The 18152-nt window shown below is 55.5% G+C and overlaps 2 protein-coding genes across 6 annotated transcripts in view; both read left to right on the forward strand.

Moving 5' to 3' along the window:
• Asap3 (ArfGAP with SH3 domain, ankyrin repeat and PH domain 3) overlaps positions 1–12877 on the forward strand; it is a 43371-nt gene extending 30494 nt beyond the window's left edge. Inside the window, exons 6-25 of one of the 4 annotated variants that reach the window (XM_046468799.2) lie at positions 1134–1245; positions 1455–1540; positions 1948–2023; positions 2185–2271; positions 2417–2532; positions 3443–3512; positions 3793–3880; positions 5023–5071; positions 5166–5356; positions 5437–5570; positions 5848–5942; positions 6177–6354; positions 7514–7599; positions 7736–7851; positions 8419–8486; positions 8576–8683; positions 8808–8988; positions 9757–9979; positions 10564–10654; positions 11555–12877. In XM_046468799.2, coding sequence (XP_046324755.1) covers positions 1134–1245; positions 1455–1540; positions 1948–2023; positions 2185–2271; positions 2417–2532; positions 3443–3512; positions 3793–3880; positions 5023–5071; positions 5166–5356; positions 5437–5570; positions 5848–5942; positions 6177–6354; positions 7514–7599; positions 7736–7851; positions 8419–8486; positions 8576–8683; positions 8808–8988; positions 9757–9979; positions 10564–10654; positions 11555–11629 — 2230 coding nt within the window. In that variant the 3' untranslated portion in view covers positions 11630–12877. Of the gene's footprint in view, positions 1–1133; positions 1246–1454; positions 1541–1947; positions 2024–2184; positions 2272–2416; positions 2533–3442; positions 3513–3792; positions 3881–5022; positions 5072–5165; positions 5357–5436; positions 5571–5847; positions 5943–6176; positions 6355–7513; positions 7600–7735; positions 7852–8418; positions 8487–8575; positions 8684–8792; positions 8989–9756; positions 9980–10563; positions 10655–11554 lie in introns of all 4 variants that reach the window. The other 3 variants (XM_046468797.2, XM_046468800.2, XM_046468798.2) reach the window with 3 other exon arrangements.
• Positions 12878–16826: 3949 nt separating this feature from the next.
• Tcea3 (transcription elongation factor A3) overlaps positions 16827–18152 on the forward strand; it is a 38940-nt gene continuing 37614 nt past the window's right edge. The window contains exon 1 of one of the 2 annotated variants that reach the window (XM_058571057.1): positions 16827–17031. In XM_058571057.1, the coding sequence (XP_058427040.1) occupies positions 16963–17031 (69 nt within the window). In that variant the 5' untranslated portion in view covers positions 16827–16962. Of the gene's footprint in view, positions 17032–17685; positions 17783–18152 lie in introns of those variants that run through there. The other variant, XM_058571056.1, reaches the window with a different exon arrangement.

Genomic DNA, 18152 nt, shown 5'->3' on the forward strand with positions numbered 1-18152 from the left:
CCGCTGGGTCCTCTGTGTGCCAGTTCCCTGAGTACAGAGGATCCCCATTTTCCAGATGAGATTGAAACTCAGAGAGGAAAGTCATGCGGTTGACAAGCAGCCAGGCCCACCTCCTCTGCTTGGGCTGGTGCCTCGGGAGCGGAATCGTTAGCCAGATGTCTGCTTTCCATGGAATTCCTGGTCACATGCACCCAGCCTGAGAGGTGGCTGTTGGTGGGTGTCTGATGGGCGTGGCATTTCTAGGAACCCACTCACACACCTCCCCCATCCCCAAACAGGGAAAATGGCCCACCCTGGGGACCCACAGAGGAAGGCCCGGGTTGCCCAGGATGGGAAGCACTATCTGACTCCACTTAATGAGAAAAGAACAAAGGTGGTTTTTTGGTTTGTTGTTTTGGATGCTGGGGATGGAACCCAGGGCCTCGCGCATGCTGGGCAAGTGCTGTACCACTGAGCTGCACCCCAGCCCAGGACAACGGTTTTCTAAGCTTTAAATGGGAAGCTGAATAGACACAAAAGAATGAAGGCACTTTGTGGTCATCTCACCCACAAAATCCTAAATGCCTTCCAGCTGATCAGAATCGGTCACCCAGGTCCCACCTGGTCTTCATCTCCGCCTCTCAACTCCTGGCACGGAAGCCTTTAGACCTTGCCCATTGCTCTTGGCTGAAGACCAAATCTCAATGAGTCTGAAGCAGGCCCTGGAGGGTCTGGCCCTTCTTCACCTCAGCCAGCACCCCTTCCCTGTCCCTCTCCAGGAGCACCCGAGCTCTCCTGCCTTGGGCCACCATGACCCGTCCCCTGCCCAGCCCTAGTTCCTCCAAGCTCAGCTTCAGATCCCAGCACAAGCATCACTTTCTTAGCAGCCAGGACAAGATCTGCTCCCCCACTGCGCTTGCCTGTCACTCTGCTGTGATTTGGTTCGCGTCTTTCTCCCCTGCCACCCTCTGGAGTCCTGGAGTCTCCCTTGCCCTCTGTTGTCCCCAGCCTCAGCACCCAGCAAGCACAGAGAAGGACCTCAAGCTCTGCGCGGCCCCCTTGCTCCTGTGTGTGAGGGGCAGAAAGTAGGCCGGAGGGATGGCGGATTCTGAAGGCTGTAGAGTCATTCAGACCTCTCTTCCCTTATGGCCCAGGGCCAGGCTGGAGAAGGAGCGAGATCGGGCCAGGGTGACAGGAGGTAGCCCAGGGGAGGTGACCCAGGACACACAGCGGGAGCGACGTGTCTTCCAGCTGCACATGTGTGAGGTAAGGGGACAAGGTGTCTTCCTGGCTGCCTTTCCTGACCTCCCAGGGCCCAGTCACAGGCCCAGCTCAGGTCCTGCCTAAATGGCCTGTGGGGTATCATCAAGGCTTAGTCATGGCCAAGAGGATTAGCTTGGGGTGGGGACTGCTGCCCTTGTCCTCAGGATCCAGCCTGGGTTCACGTCACACACCCTTGATCCCCCTCCCCTCAGTACCTGCTCAAAGCTGGGGAGAGTCAGATGAAACAAGGCCCCGACTTCCTCCAGAGCCTCATCAAGTTCTTCCACGCCCAGCACAAGTAGGTACACCCGACCCCACCCCAGCCCTGCAGGTCACAGCAAGGCCTCTCCAGGGTCTGGCAGACCCACGGGGCTCCATAACTGGACCTCACTGGCAGCATTTCCTCAGCTCGTCTTGGAGTGCCACCATGTGTCAGGCACTAGGGACTTCACACACACATGGTCTCACTGGGTTCCCAACACCCCAGTGAGCAGATGTAGTGATTGTCCCCATTTTGCAAAAGAAACCTAAGCCCAAGATGGCACAGCTAGTAAGTGGGATCTGAAGCCAGACCCCTGCCTCTGCGTGTCTGCTCTTGACCATCAGCTCCCACGCCCTATGGTCCCTGAGCACCTTCCTCCACACGTCTGGCTTATTTTCATTTTCTTCTCTCTGGATCCCTGTTTGGCCTCTGGCATCTCTTAGCTTTTTCCAAGATGGCTGGAAGGCAGCTCAGAGCCTGTCCCCCTTCATCGAGAAGCTGGCAGCCTCCGTACATGCGGTAAGTCGGGTCTCACCCTTGGGCCCGTAGCCAAGCCCCCTGTCCTTGGGGAAAATCTGCCTGTGGAGGAGGCACTGCCCTGCTGCTCTGGGTCTGTCTGGGCTCTGGGCCATCCGCTGGCTGGCGATGGCCTCCGTCCTCCGTCCTCCTCTGTCCCACAGCTGCGTCAAGCCCAGGAGGAGGAGCTGCAGAAGTTGGCCCAGCTCCGGGACTCCCTCCGAGGGACCCTGCAGCTGGAGAACAGAGAGGTCAGTCCCTGAACCATCCCGAAAGGAATGCCCTCCTCCAGGGCTCACCACGGAGGGAGGGAGGGAGAGGGAAGACCCCCTAATGAGCCCCTGCAGAATGGGGTCGTCCCTCCCAGAGGTCCTGAAGTTCCTCTGCATGTCTGAGGGGCAGGAGCACCTGAGCCGGAAGAACTCGGGGGGCGGCTACAGCATTCACCAGCACCAAGGCAACAAGCAGTTTGGGACCGAGAAAGTGGGCTTTCTGTATAAGAAGAGCGATGGGTAAGTGTCTGCAAGAGCTTAGCAGCCTACCCAAAGGCACAGCCTAGGAAGTGACAGGGTTAGGGAAGCTGCCCACAGGGACTGTATCGTTTGTTAAGACCTAGAGGGTTCCAGGACCCTCCACTCTGAGTGCAGAATCATCAAAGGGCAGCTGCTAAAGGTCACTGGTTCTTAACTCGAAGAACAGCAGCAGTGAACACTGAGCACTTACTGTGCTCTCATCCTTAATCTCTACACTGTACTGAATATGCCCGAAACGAAAGTGTTGACTGTGCCCTATTCCCTGGTGCCAAACAAGCAAAAAGTGTGATACGCAAAGGCCTTTATAGAGTGTATTCACATTTCTGCTTACTAATCAGTTTTTATCCAAAAAGAAAAACTTTGGAAGAAACCAAGGAATATTGAACTCTGAAGGAGAAGTATTAAGTAGCTTTGAATCATGGATTTGTTTATTTCTGGGGTTTTGTATTTATCTTGCTTAGTGTGACCACAATTCATCTGTGGTGGTTGAGATCCTGTGCCTCCTCTCAGACCGGGCACTCCCTGAGGTGTGAGAGGTGTCTCCTCCATCAGCCTTAGAGCTCTTGGGGGGCCACAGCCACATCATCCCCTTTAGAATAAGGATTCACAGAGAGCAGAGCCCTTCCTCCATTTCACAGGAGCTTCCTGAGGGCAGGACTGGGTCTCCTCCATCAGAAGGGGACCCATGGAGGTTTGGTAGCGTGCTTGCCTAGCATGGACAAGGCCCTGGGTTCAATCCCCAGCCCCCCCCCACACACACACACACACACAGTGGGGGAACCCATAGAATGAAGAGTAAGGATCAGAAGACGGAAGAGAAAGAGATGTGGTGAGAGGTCACAGAGGTGATGAGGCTTGGTCCCTGTCTTTCTATCGCTCTGGCCCTCAGGATTCGAAGAGTCTGGCAGAAGAGGAAGTGTGGAGTCAAGTATGGCTGCCTGACCATCTCACACAGCACTGTGAGGCTCCCCCTGGTGTTCTGGGCAGGCAAATGATCCTCCAAGATTGGCTCCCAAAACTGGATCAGAGAGCTGGAGACCCCTCATAGAAGAAAGTGTGGGACCTAGAGCCCCCAGCTTAGCCATGATTTACAGTCCTCACCCTTGAGATTCTGGGAGAGGGGAGACATAACTGTGACAGGATCATCATGCCCATTTAACAGATTGGGAAGCTGAGGCCTCAGGAGTTCTGGAGGTCCATAGGGTAGATTGTACATCCTTCATCCCCAAAATGCTGCAGATAAACCGGCCCCCAGTGAAGCTGACCCTGCTGACGTGCCAAGTGAGGCCAGACCCTGAGGAGAAAAAGTGCTTCCATCTGGTGACCCGTGAGTGTCCCCTGCTTCCTGCCTCCTCCCCACAACTGCCCAGGGCTTCTCACAGAGGTTGGTGGGATCTGTGCATTTCCACCTGGTGTGGAGTGGCTGCTGCCCCAGGCCTAGAACCCCACAGGCCCTGGCTCCGTTCTAACAGCTTCACCTCTCATCACATCCAGCATTAAAATGAACCCCTTTCCATGGTAAATGTGATCGTCAGGTGATGCATATTTGCATGGCTTTGGGTGATCTGGCTTTCCAAACTGTTATTTATTTAAATTTTCACTTCTCCTTTGGAGCCCTTTATGTGAGGTGGGTAAGGCGGAGAAAGACCTGGTCAGGGAGTCCTCTCCAGCAGGGATGTGAGGGGGTTCCTGGGACTGTGGCCTGAGGGGGCGTGTCCAGAGAGAAGTGAAACACAGAGCTCCATGGAGGACTCGGAGGGGACAGGCCTGCCCTGCCATGGGGAACCAGGAAGGGCTGCTCGGAGGAGAAAGCATTTTAATTTAGGCTTAAAGGACATGGAGCATATAGGGTTTGGGGGTGGGGTGGCCTTCAGGAGACAGGATTGCCACCATGACAGACATGGAAGTAGGAACCAGGCTGGCCAGAGTGGAGGGTTCACAGAGGAGTCGTGGGTGGTGGGCCTGGGAATGCCATCTTAAAGGTTCAAACCTTATTCCCTGGCAGTAGGGAGCCATGGGGGTCTTAGGCACAAGGATGGGAGCTGGTAAAAGCTGGGTGAGGGGAGGATGTGGAAAGCGGGGAGACCAGGCAAGAGGCTGAGAGCCTAATGGGGTGGTGGCAGTAGGTTTAGAGGGGACCCTGCCCAGGATTGGGGATGGGGGTTGGACACTGTGCCCTGACTCGGGAACCTGGGCTTTCCACAGAGGCAGGCTCGTTGGAATACTACTTTGGAGGTTGCTGAGGCTGGCTTTGAACTCGCAATCCTCCTGTCTCAGCCTCCCCAGCCGCTGAGATTATAGGCGTGAGCCACTGCCCCCGCAGCCTTCCGCTGTCACACCCTTCCAGCTTGGGAGGACCAACATGGCAGAGAAGGGTCCATCTGGTCTCAGTGGTTTGGGTGGGGCTCCCCGGGCCTGGGGAAAACCAGCAGGATTTCTGGAGGCCTAACGCCCCTTCTCTCCCGACAGACAACCGGACATACCACTTCCAGGCAGAGGACGAGCACGAGTGCGAGGCGTGAGTGCCCCGTGGGCCAGCCTTGCGGTGGGGCAGGGAAGCCTGGTCCTTTCCCGCCTCCCAGCCCCGCCGCCCGCTCGCTCCATCTGCGCAGGTGGGTGTCGGTGCTGCAGAACAGCAAGGACGAAGCCTTGAGCAGCGCCTTCCTCGGGGAACCCAGCAGCGGCCCGGCGTCCTGGGTGGGCGCGGGGCTGGACGGGGAGTCCCAGGACCTCACCAAGCTGCTCATCGCCGAGGTGAAGAGCCGGCCCGGGAACGGCCAGTGTTGCGACTGCGGGGCTGCAGGTGAGCTGGTGCGGCACGGCCAGGAGGGGCGGGCGGGGAGGGGACCCGCGCCCGCCGGCTCGAGCTACGCCCCTTTGCAGACCCCACGTGGCTCAGCACCAACCTGGGCGTGCTCACCTGCATCCAGTGCTCCGGCGTCCACCGCGAGCTGGGCGTGCGTTTCTCCCGCATGCAGTCGCTCACCTTGGACCTGCTGGGCCCGTCAGAGTTGCTGGTGAGGACCGGGCGGGACCCGAGGGAAGGTTGGGGGTGTGGTTCGGCGGGGGGCGGGGCTGAGCCCAGATAGGCTAGATCCGTAGGAGCCGGGGGCGGGGCGGGGCCGAGATAGGCTAGATCCGTAGGGGGCGGGGCCGAGATAGGCTAAATCCGTAGGAGCAGGGGACCCGGCCTGGGTGAGCCGCGAGACGGAGCGCCAGGACTTCTGGAAGCTTACCTTTCCCAGGAACGCTGTCCTAATCACCCCCATCCCTAACACACACCCCTAACCCCAGCTGGCCTTGAACATCGGAAACACGCGCTTCAATGAGGTTATGGAGGCCCAGCTGCCCTCACACGGTGGTCCTAAACCCTCAGCTGAGAGTGACATGTAAGGAGATTCTCCCAGGGAAGGACCTCATGACTGGAGGATTCTACCTCCCCAGCCCCCAGAGTCTCAGAGGGATCCGGGATCAGACGTCTAGGGAGAGGGGAACCTCAGATCTGGGAGTCTCCAGGGCATGGTTCTGGGGAACTGGACACTTGCATCCCCAGTGGGCTGGTTCCAGGGGTCCTTTGGGTGGAAATAGGCTCTTGCTCTGAGAACCTGTAGTTGTTTTGGTAGGAATGCCCGCAGGGACTACATCGTGGCCAAGTATGTGGAACATAGATTTGCGCGACGATCTACACCTGAGCCCCAGAGACTCTGGACAGCCATTTGCAACAGGGACCTCCTGGCGGTATTGGAGGCCTTTGCCAACGGACAGGACTTTGGACAGCCTCTGCCAGGGCCTGACGGGCAGGTGTGATCCCACCCCCACCCCACGGAGGGCCCCTTATAACCCAGCTGTCACTCCCCTGTGCCTTTCTGGGCCAGCTGCTCAGTTCTCACCATCCCTGAGTCAGTGTGCATGCCTCCAGTCAAGCAGACCTGGGCCAGAAGTCTAGCTATTACTCCTCTTAGCTATGTGACCCAGGGCAGGTTACTTAACCTCTCTGAGCCTTATTTCCTTATCCATAAAATGGGTTAAGAATAGCACCCACAGAGCCCGGCAGGAGGATTGCAAGCTCAAGGCCAGCCTCAGCAATTTAGTGAGACCCTAAGCAACTTAGCAAGACCCTGTCTCAAAATAAAAAATAAAAACAGGGCTGGGGATGGTTAAGCAACCCTGGGTTCAACCCCTGGTTAAAAAAAGAAGAAGTGGCTGGGGATAGCTCAGTTGGTAGAGTGCTTGCCTCACATGTACAAGGCCCTGGGTTCAATCCCCAGCACCAAAAAAAAAAAAGAAGAAGAAGAGAGGGAGGGAGAGAATAGCACTACAGGGTTGAACGGCCTTGGAATTGGGCAAGGGTAGGTCAGATTAGACACTGCCTGACTATTCCAGTGATATGTACCATGTGAGCAGGGAGAGGGGATATCCGAGGCCCTGGAAAGGTTAAGTCAGCGGGGATTGCTGCTGATTGGACATTGGCGATTGGCTGTCGTGGACTAGGTGTGTAGCTCAGTGCTAGAGTGCATACTTAGCACAAAGGAGGCCCTGGGTTCAGCCCCAGCTGGCACCACCAAAACAACAAAGAGCCTGGAGCTCTTTGAGCCATCTTCTGATATCTGGTGGGCGCCAGTGGGCAGCAGGGTGCAGCAGTTCAGCGATGCCAGCCGCGGCAGGGCGTGAGGCTGCATAGGTTTCCATGGGGAAACGGGGGCAGAGAGGAGCCCGGAGCCAGAACCCAGCTTGGGAAACTCCTTCCTTTGAGGACAGAGCAGGAAGAGCCATGAAGGAAACACTGAGGGGCGGTTGGTCCTTGCCCCTCTCCCCACACACATGGTTCTGTCCGTTGGGTCTTGTCTCTCGGGTTCTGGCAGCTTCTTATCTAGAGGTTGGCGGCAGCAGGGGTCCAAGAGGGCAGCCCTGGGCTGGGGGCAGGTGACCTGGGGAAACTCAGGTGTGGGCATGTGTTCAGGTGCCCGGAGAGCTTGCCCTGCACTTGGCTATCAAAGTAGCCAGCCAGGCCTCCCTGCCCCTGGTGGACTTCATCATCCAGAACGGGTGAGAACCTGCTGCCCTCAGCCCCTCCTTGCACTGCCCGCTTTCCCGCCCCATCTCCTGGTCTCCTCTTTTCCTTTCCCCTAACCTTTACCCCCCAACTGGATTCCCCTCCTTGCCCCCTGAACCCCTCCCCCAGTGGTCACCTGGATGCCAAGGCTGCGGACGGCAACACTGCCCTGCACTGCGCGGCGCTCCACGGCCAGGCCGACTGCATCAAGCTGCTGCTGAGAGGGAGAGCAGCTGTGGGCACAGGTGCGACCAGGGACACCTCCTCCCGCAGAGCCCATCCCAGCTCCCGGCTACGGCTTCCTGCCTGTCAAGCATGGGCTTTGCAGACACACTTGGGTGCTAACCTGGCTTGCTTCTGACTGCCTCTGTGACGTAGGGCGGGTGTCACTCATCTTTTGAACTTCAGCCTCCTCATCTGTAAAATGGGAGTAACACCACCGATGTGGCAGCCCTGCCAAAGGGATAAAATTAAGTAACATTTCTGAAAGTATCTATCAAAATAAATATAGCCAAATCTGGGTGATAGTGACTGTAATAGCTTCTGCTTACTAATATGCCTGCACTGACTTATACCTGTTAATTAATTTAATTCTTACGATAACCTGGTCAGATACTTTCAAGTATTATACTCATTTTATAAATAAGACAGTTAAGGCCCAGAGAGGTTAAATATCTTGCTTAATCTCACAAAGCTACAAAGTTTTGAGGCCAGGATTCAAAGCCAAACATTCTAATTTCAGAGGCCCATCTTAACCTAAGTTGTAATGTCTCCTTGGCCCTGATCATGACCCTGACTTTACCCCTTCACAGTGAACGAGGCTGGAGAGACAGCTCTGGATGTGGCCAGGAAGAAGCAGCACAAGGAGTGTGAGGAGCTGGTGAGTGAGAGGGTGGGGCTGCCCTCTGACCTTTCTCCTTCCTTGCTGGGCCCCTGGCCTCTGAACTGGCGGGCCTTTTTCTCTGGCAGCTGGATCAGGCCCAGGCTGGGACCCTCATCTTCCCTCTGCATGTAGACTATCCCTGGGGAATGTCTATGGAGCCTGGCTCTGACAGCGAGGAGGACGAGGAAGAGAAGGTGGGTGCCAGCCCCTGCTGCAGCCTCTAGGTGGCGGAAGGAAAGCCAGAATGGGCCTGGTGTGGGAGGGCAGGCTGAACTGGGGAAATGGGCTGTCCTCACCCCACAGCGCTGCCCTCTGAAGCCCCCAGCCCAAGCCCGCTGGGCCAGTGGCAGGCTGGACATCAGCAACAAGACCTATGAGACCTTCACCAGCCTAGGACCAGCCGCCCAGCAGAGCCAGAGTGAAGATTGCCCCCCACCCTTGCCAGTCAAAAGCTCTTCTCGGACAACGGTTCAAGGACGTGCAGGACATGCCAATGGAGGTATAGTTGGCTGCTCAGAAAAGTCCTCACCATACCATTTAATTGAGGTCCTCTGTATGCTGGGACCCTGAACTGAGAGTGCCACCAGTCCACATCACGCTCACAGTCACCTCTCTTTAGAGGTTATCCTCCTCCGAGAGGTTAAGTAACATGCTTAAGTTTCCACAGCTGATAAGCCTCTGGTGTGGAGTTCAAACCCAGGTCTGTCTTATTCCAAATTCCTCAGCACTTCACTTAAATAAAAAAGAAAGACAGGAGTTTTTGAATTATCTCCTGAGTCCTGAGTCCTTTGAGGGCTTCTGGGACACCTCTAGTGAGAAGACAAAAACTGAAATACAACTGATGATATTACAAGGCTCAATGTGATAAGATTAAAAGCCTTAATCTCAGGAAGACAGGGACTTGGGCTCTTCATGCAGGGTGCCTGTGCTTGGGAACACTGGTGGAATGACTAGAGCAGGCTTGTCCTGGAAGGTCCATCCAGAGGTGGGAGGGGGCAGGTCCTGCTGGGAATGAGTGGTCAGGGGTGGGAGCTGAACTGAGGGATGGACAGGAGAGGCCAGGCTGAGGGGAAGGGTGAGCAGGAGCAGGAGGGCAAGCGGCTGGGAGGCCAGCTGTTGCTGTGAACAGATGTGCAGCTGGAGAAGGTGGAGAGGAAGAGGGGGCTGGGAGCTGGGAGGGAACCAAGGCCAATCCTAGAGGTCAAAGGCTGCTTTGAAGGACAGCAGAGGGAATGATAAAAATGGGGTCTATCATTTCTGGTTCCAGATCCTGAAGTCCCCAACCTGAGTTCAGAGCCCCCCGAGGCCTCTGAGAGCCTGGGCAGTCTAGCCACCTCCTCCTCCAGCCTCACAAGCCCCATGGAGCCTGGGGGTGCCAGTCAAGGCCTGCTCAGCTCAGAGGAGGGCCTCCAGGAGACCCCGGGCACCTCCCGACCCAGCCTGGCACCTGGAGCCACCCCTGCAGAGGTGTATCTCCCCGTCCGATTCAGGTGAGTGAGGGCCCAGCTGTGGAAACTAGGCAAGTCTCCTGATGTCTCTGATCACCCATTTGTTTCCCCACCTCTAAAAAGCACCTCCCTCAAGACTGGGCCACATCCTAGCTCTGGGGCCCATGCCCTAGGTGGGGATGCTAGACCTTGGGCTTAGGGGTGTGGCCCCCTGCCCCCACCTGCCCCCAGGTTGGCCTGCAGAGCTGGGGAGGAGCCTGGGACAGACCCTGGTGCTGAGGCTGGAGGAAAGAAGGCTCAGCCCCACCTGCGTGGCTCATTCAGAGACTCTGCGTGGGGCCCTTACTCTGTCCGCAGTTCCAACCCAGAACCCAATCCTCTCCCTTCCTCACAAACCCTTTCCAGCAGGGGTTTGGGTGAACCGATGTGGTGATATCCTCAGAGCCCTCTGGGGGTCATCTCCAGGCCTCTGGGACCTATCATGGACCCAGACTAGGCAGCCTTGAGGACTCTATGCCCCCCATCCTAAGCCCCGGCCTCACTCGCTCTCTTCCTGAGCCCTTTCTCCTCACTCAGAGGGGCTCTGGGCACCAAGGCAACCCGGGTGGTCTTTCCTTGCCTTCTAGCTCGGAGAGCACTCGCTCCTATCGACGGGGAACCCGGAGCCTGGAAGATGGTCCCTCAGCCCGGCAGCCTGTGCCCAGAAGGAGCACACAGGTAGGAGCCCTGGGACTGTGTCTGAGGGCAGTGGGGGGGCCTGAGAGTCGGTCAGGAGCAGGTGTCGTGGGGTAGAAGTCTCTCCCCATGGCTGGGGCACGTGTGGATCCAGATGGCCACCTGGTGCAAGTCCCTGCCCCGGGGCTTTCCTTCCCACCCAGGCCCAGGGCTGCGTGTAGCTGCAGTGAGCCCAGGCCTCAAGAAGTGGAGGCGGCGAAGTGGCCCAAGTTGTGTTGCTCCCCAAGGGAGGAGGAGCCAGGCCTCCTTCAGCAGGAGTAGGGTGGCTGCACACCTGGCCTCCGTCCATCTCTCCCCTTGTACCGGGGGCTTCTAGAATCTGCATGGACTTCCAGATCCCAAGCACAGAGAGGTGTGACGGGAACAGGGAGAGAGCTAGAGCCTTAATCTGGCTTCTCCCTGCTGAGATCACCGAGTCTTCAGCAGTTAGATATATTGAGTGGCACCTGCAGTGGGCAGAGACCAAAGCCTAGGGGAAGGTGGCCTCCTCCATTCCTGGCTCCCCTGGATTCCCAGGGATGGCACTGGATGTCTGCACTGGGCGTGGGGGTTGGCAGGGCAGGAGCTGGCTCCCCTGGGGAGTCATCATATTTTGTCCATCTGTCAGGTACCAGTACAAATCCGTGCTCCACTACTACCCTGATAGCCGGTAGCCATCACCTGGCATTTAGTCTCTTGTGGAGTATATGGTCGTAAGAGCTCAGTGTCAGAGGAAAGTGGCTTTAGTGGGCAAGTTGCTTTATTTCTTTAAGCCTCAGTTTCACTGTGTGTAAAAATGGGAATAATTTAACCTCCTCACCATGGGGAAATCGTGAGGCTAAGTGTGATAATCACCTAGTACATGATAGAACCTAGAACTCGGTTTCATCTTTCTCTCCCCAGGTTGGCTTCCCTGAAGGGGATGGCGCAAAGACTGGGGTTCTCCCAGCAAGTTCTGTGCGCCTTTTGCAAGACTAGGGCCTTGCTGACCCCTGCATGGCCATTTGAACCCCAACACTCAAGTGGAACTTGAGCACACAAAGTTGGAGAGTGAAGGCATCCATTCCCTTGGGTCCCGGCTCTCCATCCCTCGTGTCTCTGTGGATGGCCTTCCTCTTGCTGTGGACCATGTCCCTGCCAAGGAAGCTGTGTCCTTTCATGATGGGGCTGAGATGGTCCTTTTCGTGCTATCTCATTGCCCTCCATGGCCAGGCACCCAGAGGTTAGGTCTGAGTGCTACTGAGCTTGGTTCAGAACCAGAACTTTCAGTTCCCCGTCAGACCAGAACGGTTTCTCCCATCAGCCCGGGGCACCCTCGTTCACTTCCAGATCACGGACTCTGCCGGACCAGGGACTCTCTTCTCACCATTCTTAGTCCATTGTTCCTTTACTGAGTTCCAGCTCTGTGTCCAGGCCTGTGTGAGGCACTATGGATGCCACATGGGAAAGGCCAGGGTCCTTCCTATAGGTGTGGTCCCCAGCAGGGAAGCTGGTCTCAAGGTCTGGCTTGGGAATGGGCTGGGCCAGGTTCCAGAGGACGGTTCTGGAATGAGAAGCAGGATGGGCTGTCGTCTGGTTTCCCATCTGACCATGACAGTTGTCTGTAGCTCATCTTTATTCTAGTTGGCCAGGGCCTATGCTGAACTGGCTGTTAAATACACATTCTGAGGGCCAGTCACGAGGGACAATCCAGCCTTCCCAGGGATCTCTAATGTCTTTCCGAGCCACGAAGTAGAGCATGGCTCACCTGCTTTTGTTTATCTCCATGACTTAGCAAGAGGAAAGGAACTGGGGTGATGGATCCCCACTTATCTCTTCTTTCTGTCAACTCAGGAGCCTGCCAGTCTTGGGTGAGAGGGCTGAGAAAGGAGGCAGGAGAGGGATAGAGCAAAGTCTTCAAGGTCCTTCCCAGTGCCAGAAGTCCACCACTGCTCAGCCCCAGTTAGAAGCCAATTCTCTGAAGTCATCACCAACCGCTAACACCTCAGTTTTACAGCCATGGGTGCTGGGCCCTGGTGGGGATGGGCCAGGCCAAGCAGAGGAGACCAGAGGGCGTCAAGGCCAGCAGCACAGCAGTCTGCAGGGAGGCTGGGTCACTTACCCAGGGGGTCTGACTGCTGTGTGGGCCCACAGAAATGGATTGCCTTCTGAGCCCCCCGTGTATGGCTCTGTTCATCTCACATGTGTTATTTCATTCATCTCTAATAAAGGATTTGGAAGAGATAAGTACCATTGATTTCATTTATGAGATCTAACTCTTGGGCCCTGGAATTCTTTCTCTGGATCCTGCGAGGGAGACAGCCTGGTGTGGAGCCGTGACTGCAGTGCCATCAGGGCCGGTTTTGCCCCAGGAGGTGTCTGGTACAGAGATTTTTTTTTTTCCTTCTTTTTTCGCCCCCAACTGGAGGGTGCTACTGGCATCTAGTGGACTAAGGTCAGGGATGCTGTTAAACATGCCCATGTCTTAATTTGTTTAGTGTTTCTATGACAAAATACCAGAGACTGTACTTTCTAAAGTAGAGAGGTTTATTTGACTCACAATTCTGGTGGCTGGAGGGTCCAAACAGCATGGTGCCAGCACCCTGGCAGAGGCCCCCTGACCATGTCACAATATGGCAGGGAAAGGAATCAGCTGCATGCAGAAGATGCCAAGGTGTGGGGTAGCCTCACTTTCTTTTTTTTTAAGTTTTTTTTTTTTTTTTTTTAGTTGTTGATGAGCCTTTATCTTACTTATTTATATGTGGTGCTGAGAATCCAACCCAGTGCCTCACACATGCTAGGCAAGCACTCTACCTCTGCGCCACCACCCCAGCCCAGTAGCCTCCCTTTCTAACAAGCCATTCTCTCTAGTACTCAGTCCAGGAGACCAGCATTAATCCCTTCCGAGGCAGTGACTCTGACCTAATTACCTTCCATGAGGCTGCACCCTTAAAGCTTCCCTACCCCTTAACATTGCCACGTTGGAGACCAGGCTTCCAGCATGTGAACCTTTTGGGGACACTGAAACCATATCCAGACCATAGCCACACACCCGACAGTGAATTGTCCAGTCCAAGAGTTAGTAGTGCTGAGGCTGTGAAGCCCTGGTGTGGAGAGAGCCCTGCATTGTCTGCTGGAGAGTCAAAGCTTTTGCCTTTGCCACGGGCCCCACCAGTCCCTTTTGCCCCCTGAGACAAGGATTTAGGAGCAAGTATTTTATTTGTGAGGTGATCCCAGAAACATAATGAGGGTATAGAGAAGTGAAACAGAGTTCAAAAAAACCCAAAAGACCCACATGTGGTGGTGTGTGCCTATATCCCAGCTACTTGGGAGGCTGAGGGGGGAAGATTGCAAAGTAAGTATGAGGCCAACCTTGGCAACTTAGCAAGACCAGTGTGCAAAATAAATAAATAAATAAATAAATTTAAAAAGGCAACAGCTAAGCATTCACATGTAATCCCGGTGACTCAGAAGCTGAGGCAGGAGGATTGCAAGTTTGAGGCCAACCTCAGCAACTTAGTAAGGCCCTAAGCAACTTAATGATACCCTGTCTCCAAATAAGAAACAAGAAGGACTGGGAATGTGGCTCAGTAATAAAGTGCCCCTGGGTTCAATCCGTAGTACCAGGGCAGGGTGGGAGACAATAAAGGATGTGTTGATGAGGGCTGACCACTTCAAGCACCAAGAGTTTATCTTGCTGGGTGCCTTTGAGAGATGACACTTAGAATATACCTCAAGTTGTGTTGCACATTTGGAGCTCTAAGGGACTGCTTTGTTCCTCTCTAGATGCTTAGGGCTAAAACTGCCTGGCACATTATAGGTGCTCAATAAATATATGTTGAATGAATGGCTGTTTCTTCCTCCCTTACATGAACTTTTTCTTCCAACTCCCTCTCAGCACTTCAGTTCAATGAACTTCATCTCTTCTGAGTAGGTGACACCCCTGCTGGTACAGGCCCCCTCAGATGTGTTTTTAAAAATGCCCTCCACCTCCCCCTAACCCCAGCTCAGCTGTGGTAAATACATTCATTGATCATATCCCTGTTAAAGTTTCTCCTGACAGGTGCAGTGGCTCATGCTTGTAATCCCAGCTATTCAGGAAGCTAAAACAGGAGGATCACAAGCTCGAAACCAGCCTCAGCAATTTAGCAAGGCCCTAAGCAACTTAGTGAGACCCTGTCTCAAAAAATAGAAAGAGCTGAGGATGTGGCTAAGTGGTTAAGTGCCCTTGGGGTCAATAACCAGTACCCAAAAATGAAATAAAGTTTCTCTTGCCCAGCTTGCTGGGACTGGGTGAGTCTTGCTTGTTCCTTGGACACTCAAGACAAATTTGTTCAATGAATGAAAAAAATCCACCCTGTCCTACTTAACCTCGGGCACACAACAGCAACTGGAAGACAGGAGTCCACACAGACTGGGATGGGGTGTAGACAGCCATGACTTGAACCATGGTTTCTGACGGCCTCATCACTGCGTTTGTACTGGGAACTTCCTGTACAAAGATGGCCCAGTTGCAGGTTGGGGATTTAGCTCAGTTGATAGAGTGCTTGCCTCTCATGCACAAAGCCCTGGGTTCAATCCCCAGCACCACAAAAAAAAAAAAAAAAGAAAAGAAAAAGAAAAAAAAAGAAAAAAGGATCAGTTGCTATGGTGATGCCTGGGGAAGAGGAGGAGGCTCCTGAAGGGGCAGAGCTGTATCAGTCAGGACCTTGAGCTCAGGCACTAACTCCCAGGCATAGAGAATTTGGGCATAACAAGGTAACATTGATGTCTTGCAAGTTTCACTGTGAACTTCTGTCAGCTTTGCTGAAACTTTCTCACATATAACTTTTTGATGAGAAAACCTACATAATAAACGTGCTGAGCTAGCTCTGGGTCATTCACCCTCCATCAGGGAGTGATGATACACCTGGCCCCAGCTTTTGCTATGTGTGTTTGTCTTTCTTCAATCTCCATTGCCCCTTGCATATTTCTGTCTTAAGGGCTGTGCTGGTCACAGCAATGGTGGTCTCTGAGTTTGGGGTTTCTCAGTCTGGAAATTTCACTAGACACACCAAGCCACAGCTCCCCAACCATGGACCAGTTTTCCTGCTTCCCCTCTAGATCCAGGACCCCTTAATGGGAAGGTTTTTTTTTTTTTTTTTTTTTTTTTTTTTTTTGTACCAGGGGTTGAACCCAGGGGCACTTAACCACTGAGCCACATCACCAACCCCTTTTTATATTTTATTTAGAGACATGGTCTCACTGAGTTGTTTAGGGCCTCACTAAGTAGCTGAGGCTGACTTTGAACTCTCCATTCTCCTGCCTCAGCCTCCCAAGCTACTGGGATTACAGGCGTGCACCACCAGGCCCAATGGGAAGGTCATTTTCTGTCCATTAAACTTGCTGGTTCAGAAAGGCACCAGGGGACCAGGTCTACGAGGAACACTCAGGAGATCCTCATCAGGAAGGCTAATGTGTGCACAGCTGGGGGAGCTGGGCAGTGGTTCTGCCCCTCCTCTGCAAATTACCCTTCCAAACCCAAACCCGCTGGGAAGGCCCTGGTCTGAAGCTGAATAAATACTGGGCACCGGTGGACACCTGGTCCTTATCTCTCAGTTGGGTGCCCTTAAGAATCTCCCTCACCACTCCAAGTATGGCCCTGGGACCAGCAGCACCCCGAGCACTTTAGAGCTTGCTAGAAACGCAAAACCTCATTGTTACAAAATAGACTAAGCTCTGAGCACTCAGACCAAAACAGCAGGATACAGGCGCATGCACAAGTCGAGCGCAGGGAGTGAGCTTAAGTTGGGGCAGAGCTGCACTTCACCGAGACGTGATTCGAGTACACCAAGTTGTCTGCACTTGGCCATAGGCACGGACGTGGGTCCTCCCTGTTTGAGCTGCAACCATGCAGACACGCGAGAACCCAAAACTCTTCCTGGAGCTCTTGGGCACCCTCAGGAGACCTCCGCGCCACGACCGCCTCTAGTGGCCCGGGACAAGAGCCTCTGAGCTCGCCAGAAAGCTCTCTTCCCCCAATCGCCCTTCAGTCCCCTGACACTCCTGGAAGGGTCCTAGGTGAAGTGCCCCGTCCCTCCAAGAGGCCCGACAGACCGGCGCAGGCAATCTTGGCCAGGGCGAGTCCTTGAAGTCTATATTTAGTGCACGTCACCCCTCCCCCTGACGGTGGGGAGGCGGGGGGGAGGGGAGAGCCCCGCCCCCGCCAGGCGTGTGTGTGTCCTGTGTGTTTGGGGCCCGCGCGGGTTGCGCGCCCTCTGCTCCGGAGCCCGCTGCCCCGCGTCCTGACTGCTGCCCTGCATCCCTCGCCTGGCCAGGCGTCGAGAGCCAACATGGGCCAGGAAGAGGAGCTGCTGAGGATCGCCAAAAAGCTGGAGAAGATGGTGGCCAGGAAGAACACGGTGAGGCTGCAGAGTTTGGGCCGCAGCCCCCGCCTCGGGAGGCGCGGCGCGGGCGAGCCAGGGAGCCCAGGGGCGTGTGCGGGCAGCGCGCCCGGCGTGCGAGAATGGGGCACTGGGACCCCAGGGAGGCGGGATGGTGTAGGGCGCAGGGCCCCGAGGGACACTTGCTGGGCACTTCGGGGTGGGCGTGAACACGGCCCAGGGCGCCGGGGGATCGTGCAGGCCCAGGAGGCAGAGGCGCAGCTCGTGCACGTCCCTCTGGACGCGTCGGGTTCACCGTGGACGGTCTGTGCAGAGTCTCCAGGGAAAGCGGGCGTGGAGCCTGGAAAAGACTTTGGGAGTCCCTGCGCTCACGGTGTGTGCAAAGCCCTTGAGTGGCGGGGAAGGCTGGGACTAGAGGAACCAACTTTGGGTGGCCCGAGAAGGATCAAAGAGACGGGCTGAGAAGGGTGCTGAGCAGAGTTTCCTCCGCGCCCCGGAGGGAATCTGCTGGAGTGGAGCGGATCCCGCAAGCCCACAGCCTGGGTGCCAGGAGCGGTTCTGTTTGCAACTTTTTCCTTGGCCGCTGGGTGGGGCCGGGGCGGGCGGGGTGGAACAGGTGCGGGCGGGGGAAGGGGCAGGCGGGAGGCCGGGCTGGGCGGCCCTGGGCCGGGAGGTGCTCGGCGGGAGGGAGATGGGGGATCCGGGCCCACCGCCCTACCTGAGGGCTCCTGGGCTCGCAATCCCAGCAACGCAGAGCGCGGGCCAAGCGGTGAGTTAATGTTTGATCTTCCCGGTGATCTTTGCCTCAGGCAGGAGGCTGCCGTGTCGCTTGGCCAGAGCAAACTTGGCCATAGTACCCAAGGGCATGGGCTCACCCTGTGAGGAAAAGAGAAGGGAGAGGACCCGTGGGTATGTCCTCCACCTTACGCCCTGTCCTAGGGTCCTCTTCTTCCCACCATCCGTAGCCTGAATGCTGCATCAGGACCTGCATTTCCAGTACATTTCTTGACCTTAGAAACTTGGGAAGGAAGGGCCCACAGAAAGGTGACCAAGGCTAGAGGGAGGCGTCACTGGAACCATGAAGTGTCAGGGGGTCCTAGGGTGGACAGTAATGAGATGGCATCCATATAAAGACTAGA

The sequence above is a fragment of the Marmota monax genome, unplaced genomic scaffold, assembly GCF_021218885.2.
Source record: "Marmota monax isolate L192 unplaced genomic scaffold, Marmota_monax_Labrador192_F-V1.1 WCK01_AAM20220418_F8-fsc00008, whole genome shotgun sequence".
In the NCBI taxonomy this organism is placed as follows: domain Eukaryota; kingdom Metazoa; phylum Chordata; class Mammalia; order Rodentia; family Sciuridae; genus Marmota; species Marmota monax.